The sequence below is a fragment of the Sparus aurata genome, chromosome 7, assembly GCF_900880675.1.
Source record: "Sparus aurata chromosome 7, fSpaAur1.1, whole genome shotgun sequence".
NCBI classification, from domain to species: Eukaryota; Metazoa; Chordata; class Actinopteri; order Spariformes; family Sparidae; genus Sparus; species Sparus aurata.
Window position 1 is genome coordinate 9,379,866 of NC_044193.1, and position 11,156 is coordinate 9,391,021.

Genomic DNA, 11,156 nt, shown 5'->3' on the forward strand with positions numbered 1-11,156 from the left:
TCCGATGGGGCGAGAGCAGAAAGAAAAACGCGTTCAATCACAGGCTGTCTTACATCAAGCCGGCGTCTCCCCCACCGACTTTCACAGCAGATGCCACTGCACGACAACTACAAAAACCTCACCGTTTCGTGCCGGCATCCCCTGAACATTTTGCTTGAAAGAGCAAGCTGATGTTCAGATTCAAATAGAAACTTGCCAAAGTGGATGGGCAATTTCAGTTGTGCTGACATCCCACTTCTGGAAATAGCACACAGCTCCTCTATGAGAGAACCTTTTTGGTAAATACTGCTCGGTTTGCCTTCAAAATTCATCAGCAAAAGTCCTTTAACCATGACAGCCATTACAACAACGTCACACCTCATTCAAGATAAGCCGCATGTGTCCGGAAGTCGTCAACAGTCAGAGTTTGTTGCTAATCTGCTTAGTCATGCTGAGGCCAATCCATACAAGGAACTGTGGCATGTCTACGCTGTTTGCACCAATATCAAAGTGAAAGGGAAGTACACATCTTAAGATCGGGGCTAATTTGTTTCCTGTGCGAACATATTGAGGGCACTGCCATTACTCTGGCTCCAAGCACAACACGTTTGAAGTCTGGAGGTGGAGTGGAGGTTGGCGTGGACCCAGCAGGTGGGCAAAAGGACTGCTGAGAGCTGTAGAGTGGGAGAGAACGGAAGACGCCAGCCAGCAGGGCCAGCCAGATGAAAATGTCTGGGTCGGGGGCTGCCAACAGCCGACTAACACACGTGTAGGCTTGCACAGGTCGGGGGGGGGGGGGGGGGGGGGGGGCTAACGTGTGCGGTCACTGTGGGAACCTCTTCCAACAAACTGGGCTCAAAAGCAGAGATCCACCCAAACCACAGCAGCCTTATCTTTGCCATTTGTCCATTTGTTATCATAGGGTTTTTTTTCAGTGAGTGGGGTGAGAAAGAGTTCACACAAACATGCAAACACAAGTGTCCGTGTGTTCTGCTAAGCGACTTTGTTTCTTTTAATACAGGAAGCACAGGAAAAAAAAGGAAACTGATAATTTCTTTCTTAGCAACCACAGAAGTAAGAGTGTGCTTTGACTGTTAAGCACTGTGTGATACTGAGAAAAAGTGCTTCTTAAAACATCCTTTCCTCGGCATTTCTTACAAGAAGGCCTGTCACAATAACTGCTTTTGTTGGACGATTTATTTTCCCAGAAACGATAAAAATAAATGATATTATTGGCATTTTAAGCCAACATTTTATCAAGGCTGGGAGATATGGCCTTGAAATAACAGTGCAATATTTTTCTGGCTGTATCATGATGCACAACATATCTCAAAACGCACTCCAGAAATGCTCAGACTTTGCAACAATATCAAACATCCTATTTCTTACCATATACCTCATTATCAATATTGACACTATATTGTCAAGATGGCTGCAATCGAATCTCCTACGAAACTTTTCCTCTACATATAAACAAGAAACCCCTGACCCAATTGGATGAAAGCTATTTTTAGCCGCCCATCATTAAAGATAATTTTCTTACACACTGCATGAAAAGGACGCTGTATCTGCGAGTCTCCGCTTCCCCTCACACACATATGTGGAATTCATCACTGCTACTAAGTGCTTTTCTGCCTGCTTTCTCAGTCTACACAAACACAGGCCGTAAACATAACGCGCGGAGCATCCCAAACTCAGATGCTCCTGGAATGCCAACATGGTGGTGTTGGGTTTCCCCAGCTACCACTGCTCCCTCCTGGACTGAACCAGCTACAGTTTCTTTCGGTTCAGAGGTCAACGATTGACGAAAATGTGACTGCCAGACCTGTTGTTTGCCCGGCCTGTGGCTACCTCGGGCTGATCTGAGGTTCTTGCCAGTGCTGTGAAAGCGACAGAAGGTGCCTTGTTAACGCCGTCTGCCTGCACTAACAGCGGGCAGTGAGACAGTCTGCCTGAACTTGGACGGCTACTATGAAATCCAGCTCAGGACTGAGGGTGACAGACTCCCGCTGTGAGCCTGTCATCTGCAGATAGAGCAGCCCGAGTCCTACAGTGCACATTCACACTCACTGAATTCAACATGTGCAAAGCTGCTAACAACAAAGAAGCTCCAGGGATATTTTGTTGTTGTTGTTGTCGTTTTTTGTTTTTTTTAAAAAGGACAGTAGGTGCTAGCTCTTACACCGCGGATATTTTCTCGGCTGCTTGGGATGAGCCAGAATTTGCAGATGTAATGGGATGGAATGATCTGGAGTTGCGCCCAAGCATCTTAAAAATGCTAACCAAGTCAACGCTCTGATAGAAACGCTTTGCTCCCTAGTAACAAGAGAAAGGAACAACACATTGTAGAGGAAATATATTTCTGTTATATAAAGGCTTTTGTGGATATCTTAAGCCGGTCTTTAACATCAAACACTGCAAAAGCTCCTCCTGTATTCACCTACAGAAAACATTAGACTTAATGAGTGGGATGCTCTGAATAGGTGGTCCAGTTCGACCAAAATGACAGCTCCATTTTCTTTGTAAAACCAAAATAGTGAAGAAAGGACCCAGAATGGTCTTTAGGGACTGATATGAATATAAATAGGCATCATTCTACGCTTTGTCAGGGGGACAAAGGACGAGGCTGTGAAGCTGGGAGACGAGCCCTCATCTGGCTAAGCTCTCAGAGCGTCTGTCCAGAACTCCATGCATTCCTCTGTTAATTTCCCCTCAGTGGGCAGGCACTCTCTCTGCCAGGGACTTGTCTTTACCTCCGGTCTGACCGCAGCAGCTGCCTCTGTTTGGACAACCCGGGCCAGGAAGTGCTGGTGAAGAGCTCTTCCTGTAGACCTCTGGGATCCGAACGGGTCATGAGGCCCTAGCAAAAACTACGGTATGAACGGAAGCACGGTAAATGCATTCCCTAAAATAGACACCCTGATGGCTAAAATAGATCCGACCGAACAACATCAGGCTTACTTCTGCATCAACCGTCACTGCACGGTGGCACCATAAAGGTTACAGCACCGTGACCTTCCCACTCAAGTTAGCCCTGCCCAGCTCGTTTTGGTGTTAATGGAGCACCGAAGGACAAATGTTAGGGGCGGCGGCGGTGTTAAAACACGCCGGGGTCAGTGTCTATCCCATGGCAACCGCTGGGATGCAGCCTCCTGGGAAAGCAGGCATTCCGCAGAGCAGAGCTGTACACTGCCTGGTTACAAAAACAACGCAAGTCATGACATGCACCCCATTCCATAGCAAGAACGCCAAAAATCTAGTGGAGACACACACAGAGCACACCTTCATGAAATAGTAACAAAGCCGATTATGTGGAAAGCTTGAGGTTTTGATCCATATGATAAAGTTGTAGTTGTTATTGACTGTCTCTGTGCATTGTATCCTGCGGGGGGACACAGCAATACGTCTAATTAAACTGCTGTTTAGGTTACAGATGTTTATTACACAAGTGGGAATTGATGTGCTCGTAATAAAGAGCAGTGCAGCAGGAGTGTGTATAACTGTTGGTTTGTAGTTGACTGTTGGTTCGGGGCGGTCATGATATTTGGATTATCAGAAACACGAATATGACTACAGCTTTATCTGTGGAAAACTTGATAATATGAAATAAAATTATGCTCAGTCAAATGCATCTTTGCATTTATTGATCTTGTGTTCAAACTCTTTTTGGCAGGTTAATTAGACTCAAAATACAAGCATAGGGAAGTGGAGAGACTCTGTAACCATGACTGTGCAAAAGTTTTTGAAAAAAAGGACAAACAAGGGGAAAAAAACAAAGAAAAAATTGGGTTCATAACTGCCACCTACTATAACAAAAATGTAATGGACGGAAAGGAAATGTATTCAGAGGCAATGCACTATCAACATGATATTATCATGTGTTTTATTTACACAATATCAATAGTTCATGTATGAATATCATGGATGGTTATTGTAAATATCAGTACAAGGGCTTAGGCATGTCAGATATTATATAAATTTGCTGTCATAGACAATATTGTTCTCAATACTGAATTTCAAACAGCTGTTAAGCCATCTACTGGGCTTATGTTTTGAAAAGAAAATGCATGCATATCTGTCCTGGCATGCATCGATCTTTTGGAGGTGACTTTAGCTTAACTGACCTGATGTAAATGCAGGAATGCAGCACTTTTAACATACAGACATGGAGGAATTAGTTTCTAAGAATTACCAATTTGCCAATATTTGTTTCATAAGTGGGAGAAAATGGCTTGCCGGGGGATTTGAATGAGGCTGCATGTCATCTTTGTCATAAGCGGTTATTAACTAAACAGGGCAACACCACAAATTTGTGCTTTGAGCGAATGAGCGACAATAATACCGTCTATCAAGATATTTAGACACGACAGTGTCATGATACGAGATTTTTGATATCGCCTAAACCTGGTCATATATTGCGAAGTCCCTATGTTGGTTGTTATGTCAACATGTAGACAGGAACATGTATCCCTCTCTGCATGATGACATTACAACCAACATGGGCTAAAATGTGCTCGAGTCGGATCCTCCAGATCAAATCTCCTCTGACAGGATTACAGCCCCACACTTCCTAACAAAGGATGATGAACAGGGTACAAATTGATTCTGCTAGCGGGAAGGAAAGGAAACAAACATTCGCCCACAGCCTGTGACACAGTGGTAATTTACCGTGACATCCTTAAAATGTATTGACATATTGATTATGCAAATCAAATCAAGTGTCATAAACAACAGCGAGAGTCCCCCGGGCTGCCCTGTGGTCTCTAATGCTGCAGCTTATTAGCTCAGGTGTTCACAGGCAACAGGCTTGGTAAGTCTATGCACCGCTTCTTCATTCATTTCCTCCAAAGTCTAGCCAATAATTTCCCAGCGCTATCATTGCCAAACATTGATTGCTCAAGTCAGAACAGATGACACAATGGGTTCCTCAGTCCGCCCACAGATCTGTGAGGAAGAGGCTGAGCCAGCCTTGACTGCATGACATCTCTGAATTGGATTTCCGATTAGACGGGTTTAATGTAATTACCTTGAGTACATTGTGCAGTCTGCTCTGAGTAACGCAGCGATGCATCACCTCAACTTCGTCCTAACACTTGTCCCTCAGAAGGAGGTGGCTGCCACGGGTGCTCCCATGGGAGCAACATAACATTATGATTGACAGACTTTCACGTGAATATGCTCTGCATTAAAAGTGAGGGTGCAGAGGAGAGGCCACTTGAAGCACTTCTGTCTTAACGAGTCTGAGAGCTATATTTCACTTTTATCTGCACAGATAAAAGCCTTGTGTGGCCTTAAGAAGTTGGCTCCTTTCAACATCGAGTCTGTTCTTCTTTTGCTCTCTCTGTAGATCTGAACTATGGATGCATTATGAGACCGCATCATGTGGTTTCAGAGCAATATATTCCAGCCCAGGGAAATCCAGCGATCCTGTTGTGGTAAGCCCGTAATTCAGATTCAGATAACATCTGCAGGACAAAATGAAACTCAGAAACTTATCAGATCTGTTATGCTGCATCTTATTATTAATAATACCCAGCAGCCCCGCTGTGTGTGCAAAGTCAAAGGGATCGGACATACAAAGAAGGGGACGGTCCAGCTGCCTCACAGGAAGGGATTTGATGCGATCAAAAGCCGTCCGCGCTGAGCAGGGCCTACCAAAGCCTTTACGAACATCATCCATTTTTTGGCAAATATGTCCTGTTCTGCCAAATCATTCATCCGGGCGTTACAATCTGAGCATCTACTCACTATTACTCCAGTATGTACACAGGTGGCATGTGGGCGAGGATGACAGATACAGTATATTTACCGTGGCGTACTCTAAATCAGGACTTACAACAAATAATCAGAGCAGGCTGCAAGCATTTCCAGCCTTGCATGGGAGGTTGTTGGGTTTGGTTTTTTTTGGGGGGATGTCAAAAAACCGGATCAAATGTTCACCTCACCAAGGATTCAATCTCCTGTGACCACTGATAGAGATAGAAACCTGCCAAACCTTCCACCACTGCAGGAAGAAAAATGGGGTTTCAAATCTAGGGCTGATAAGAAGAAGAAGAAGAAGAAGAAGAAGAAGAAGAAGAAGACCAAACATGTAACAATAATAAAAATGGGAGTCTGGCTCTGACAAACTGGGTCCCTACTCCACCTCCAGGTCTAGACTGGATGAGAGCAATGAATAATGAATCTGTATTAGTATTTTAAAGAGGCTGTGGGCTGTTTTTGTCGCAGATTTATGGAGGGCAAGTTGCACAATTACCTACCAACCGGGCCGTAAGTGCACGTTACAGTGCAGCTGACAGGGACACACCAGAGCTGGGGAGCTAACAAAGAAGCATGCCACGGCTCCCTGCGCTGCCCTAGTTGTTTGTTTGGCACCGCACAACAACATTACACAGTGCAACTACCTCACACTATAGGAAATGGTGCCATGAGCTATTACAGGACGTGATGAGGCAGTATTTGACAGGGAGCACCACCGCCGGTTGTCTCCCATTCAGACGTATCCGCCTCTGCTTCTTCCCCGTCCCAGAGCCTACCTGAGCAGACTGGAGAGCGGATGAGAGGAGGCGCCGTGCCCGCCGCTGTTGCCGCTTCCACCGATCCCAGACGACCCGCCGCCCGTGCCAGCGGACTGTCGCTTCCCGGATAAAAGCTTCTCCACAGCGGCCAGGTTTCCCGTCCGCGCCGCTTCCAGAAGTTCCTGTTCCTTCCCCATCGCGGATCCCCGGGAAAAAATATATATATTCAGAGGAGGCGCGGGGAAGAGGAGAAAAAAGGGGAGGGGGGGGATAGATTGCGGGAGTGAAATTCCTCTGCGATCCCCCCTTTTTTGCTCCTTCTCTCCCGACTTCAAGTTATTCCTCAGTACTGCTGCTGCTGGTGGTGTGGCGAGGAAACAAAAGCTCCCTCCGCCGCTGGGCTCGTCCGTCCCGATCCACGGTGCCGCTGGCGCTCAAGGCGGGAGGGGGAAAAGTTTCGTTCGGCAGCACGGTACCACCACCGAGCAAACTTCCTCTGACCAGTCCCCCGAGCCTCGTCCGTCACTTCCTCGAAACTGCCCTTTCTTTTCTGCGTCTCCAGTCCTAAGCCCTTCTCACACACACACAGACACACACAGACACACACGAACCCTAGCACCCCCGCCCTAGCTGCTCCACATTGGCGGTGGATGGGAATAATCAAAATGGCGCCCGGGCCAATTTAATGCCCATCCAGAGCTTCAACCGTCGGCTCCGCTGTCACGTTTAGAGTCCACGGCGCATTTCCTCACCTATCCCTTTAATTATTTACGGTTATTAGTCACTCGTCTACATGTTATAACACAATACCGTAGACTGCAACTGAATACATAGTTCCGAAACTTGAATTTACTCTAAAAAATATAATCTGCCATGTCACCGTGTTCAATAAATGTGAACTGGCGGAGACTGTAAACAATAACAGATAAGGGTTGGAATTCCTATCAGTTCGCCCTCATGGGTGTGTGAACGGGATCATTTCACAACATCTTGTCAGGTGACAAACAGTCTGTGGCTGGTATTACAAAGTAACAGTAAACAAACAGTGGGGATGTTCGTCAAAACTGTGATTTAACTCGCTTTTACAACATCAGCAGGAATTTTTACATGGAGGGTTAAATCTAAGGGCTGCATTAAAAAAAAAAATGGTTTCAAACGATTCCAGCAAAAATACACAATAAACGTCCTGTTTTTTGATAATCCTAAAGTATTGCGCTGTCTAGAGATAGCGGTGTCAATAAAGTTGGTACAAAACCGGAAACGGAAGTTGGAGCGCTATGCTATCAACAAGCCTGGAAAACTAGCATTTGGACGCTAGCGACCCTCTTTCGCCAAGTTGATCTTAATTGTATCTATTGTTAATGAATTGGTCATCTTAGCGTCGTGTCATACCTGCCTTGCTAGCTAATGTACATTACAACACTACGTAGCTAACGGTAGCTTACCTCCATCGTTAGCTTGGCTAGTTATTGCTGCTGTTTTGTTGACGCCTAGCTGCAGAACATAGGTAGGTGCATGATGTATTAACATTTTCATCATTTTTTTCCTCTGCTTTTCTTTTTTTCAAAAGCCAAAAGTACTTTTCAGTGGATCACAGATTGCATAGATTCTGTCGTGTTGCGAAAACGCTCAACTTAAGTCGGTAACGTTATGGAACACAGAGGTTAGCTCTTTAGCCTTCTCCAAACTGGTAAGTAACTAACGTTAATATACTGCCTTGATGATATTACAGAATCTGAAGCTGTAACCCAGTGTTAGGAGGGCAGAGTGATAATGGCAGACCCTGCACGGATCAAACCTGAGGCTACACCGGAGAGAGCAACTTCTGCCAACGAGGAGCGTCCAAACGTTAAACCGGAGGAATCCGACGATGTGCCAATCACAGCAAAACCTGCAGATGAAAACAAAGATTCATCCTCCCAAGATCAGCCAAAAGAGGAGCTTAAATCAGTGAGTTCCTGGGCTTCATTTATCTCGAATCAGAGCAGGAAGTGTGGTTCAAATTGAAGACCAAAATTCCGACCAAAGGTTTTTTCCTAAATCACAAAAGCATACTTCACTGCCTGGGTATACTTTGTGTTTTAAATGTGTGATACAGATACCAAAAAAATACTAAGTTACTCGACCTTACTTTGAGAAGTATTGAAATGAAATTATTACTTATAGTTGAGAGAAAAGTAAATTAAACACTGTATACAAAACCCCCCTTTCCATGTAACAAAAAAGCCAAACTCCTTTAATGCTAAATGTCACCTCGTCACAGGATTAAGTAATTTAAAGAAAAATCAACAACAGGTCATCAGCATACTGTTTTTCACAATGGGCATTGTTTGGCGTCAAACACAGATGCATCTAGAGAAGCTGAAAGCAGCAGATTTTTTTTTATTGATTTCAATCCGTACATGACGATCAATTATCAAACTTGTAATCTATCCTGCATGGGTACCCTATTTGAAGAACAGGCTATTTGTGTCAGTACTAAAAGCACTTTAGCGTCAGTAGAGTTAATAATTCATTGTGGTGCAGCAAAGTGACATCGAGAAATATTGCCTTTTATTAACTGTATGTATACAAAATAAGATGGACGCAAATGATGATGATGATCGTCAAGTTAAATCTTGGTAAAACAAACTAAAATTGAGAATTCGATCAGGTATTAGTATTTATATCAACGTTGTCTTGTCTGTATAAACATGTATATGTATGTCATTGTTGTATTGCTTCTAAACAAGTTTGTCCTCCGTTGTGTAGGAAATGGCAGCCGGGGAAGACGAGGAAGAAGGAACCTCTGGCCAGCCGTCTTCCAAAAGACTGAAGGTGGAGCCAGAGAAGAAGAAGGAGAAGCGGCAGAAGGTCGACGAGGATGAAATACAAAAGATGCAGTAAGATTGAGTTTTCTAAAAGAATATCATTCCAATACAAAAACAAAATAAATGCAGTCATCCTAGTAAATCTCACCAACTCCCGTTCTTCTTGTGTCCGGCAGGGTTTTGGTGTCATCGTTTTCTGAAGAGCAGCTGAATCGCTATGAGATGTACAGACGCTCTGCCTTCCCTAAGGCTGCTATTAAGAGGGTAAGCATTTAGTTACACTGACAGTGTTTTTAAATCTCTGGAACACATTTTTAGCTTCATGTCCTTATTTATTCGTATTTTTTATTCCTAGTTGATCCAGTCCATAACAGGATCATCAGTGTCTCAGAATGTGGTGATTGCCATGTCTGGTATTTCCAAGGTTTTTGCTGGAGAAATTGTCGAGGAAGGTGAGTGGCAGGCTTACAAAACAGAGTGTTACGTTTAGACCAAATAAGCTTTCACATGAGTAAATCATTTCTTATTTGTACCTTCAGTATAAATAGTCTGTTTCTGTCCTTGCAGCACTGGACGTTTGTGAGAAGTGGGGAGATACACCCCCACTTCAGCCCAAGCATATGAGGGAAGCAGTGAGGAGGTTGAAGAGCAGAGATCAGATTCCCAACTCTAAGCACAAGAACATCCTCTTTCACTGAGGCATCTGTGCTTCGGATTGTATGGTGACTATGGACAGATAACATGTGGAAGCATGTGGTAAACTTGACACGTAGCCACTGCAGCTAACTACACATTGATCTACCGAGAAGAATCATTTGACTGAAGTATGAACCTCTAATTATCAAGTAATGGTTGATGAAACATACAGTTCAAATGTGAAATTATATTCATGTAGTATGGTTGTAAATAACAGTATTTTATATTTGAAAATATGAAATGTCTAATTTTTGTTCTTCAGTTTTTATGTTCTGGGGTGGCAAAATTGTGGCAACTCTGAAGTCAAATGGTTTGAATTAGAAAAATGTGCACTTTTTATTTCTTTTCATGGCATTGTGTACTCATTTTGATAAACATTTCAAAATGTTTGGGTCCTTTTTCACATGATAAACTCCACAGTGAGAGTAGTTTACTGTATCACACTTCTCACTCTTTTTCAGTTTTATAGCTGGGTGACCTGACAAAAGGTTGTGCAATTGTCTGGATTGTTTTTTTTTCCCAGAATAATAGGAAAACTGTTTATGACCAAAATGGACTCATTGTTCAGATCGTCTCTGAATTGACTACGTTTGGCTAACAATACTAAGCTTTGAGGTTTTTTTTTTTAAATAAGTACAATTACCATCAAGGATAAAGTCACTGTGGATCACACCATTAAAATAACTGGAGTGAGACTTGAACATATAGGTTTCTGTGTATTTTATGACAACAAAAACACGGATGCAATAGATATCGAATGTTACGCAAAAAACATGCATTTTTCTATTAAAACTTAAAGGCACAAATGAAATGTGTTCAGCAGTTAATCATTTATTCTTTCACTTTTTTAAAATATTTCCCACATACTAGCTTTGGTTCACAGAACCAGTTGTATATTAGTCTCAATGAAGTGATAAAGACAATACAAAAATTCAATGTAACTCTACACAACTGACAAAAATACTGTCCACAAGTTCTCCAACGTTTGCGTCACTTATAGGAAGATATCACAAGGACTCCTCTGTAATCCTTTGAAGTGATTTACATTAAAACGAGTGCAATTTCCAGTGAATTTATCACACGAGTGCAGGTAACTCACAAGGCATCAACATCACTTCAGTGCATGCGTCTGCTTTTCCATTCTGCCAGCTCA

General features: G+C 43.4%; 2 protein-coding genes across 2 annotated transcripts in view; one reads left to right on the forward strand and one right to left on the reverse strand.

The window, feature by feature from the left end:
• Positions 1–7,379, reverse strand: part of anks1aa (ankyrin repeat and sterile alpha motif domain containing 1Aa) — a 74,311-nt gene extending 66,932 nt beyond the window's left edge. Inside the window, exon 1 of the mRNA XM_030424417.1 lies at positions 6,516–7,379. Coding sequence (XP_030280277.1) covers positions 6,516–6,694 — 179 coding nt within the window. The 5' untranslated portion in view covers positions 6,695–7,379. The remainder of the gene's footprint in view (positions 1–6,515) is intronic.
• A 344-nt stretch (positions 7,380–7,723) lies between these two features.
• taf11 (TAF11 RNA polymerase II, TATA box binding protein (TBP)-associated factor) lies at positions 7,724–11,075 on the forward strand. Its single transcript, XM_030424013.1, has 6 exons — positions 7,724–8,004; positions 8,230–8,447; positions 9,249–9,379; positions 9,484–9,571; positions 9,663–9,759; positions 9,875–11,075. Exons 2-6 carry the CDS (start codon positions 8,271–8,273, stop codon positions 10,003–10,005), a joined length of 624 nt encoding a protein of 207 aa, XP_030279873.1. The 5' UTR covers positions 7,724–8,004; positions 8,230–8,270; the 3' UTR covers positions 10,006–11,075.
• Positions 11,076–11,156: the final 81 nt, after the last annotated feature.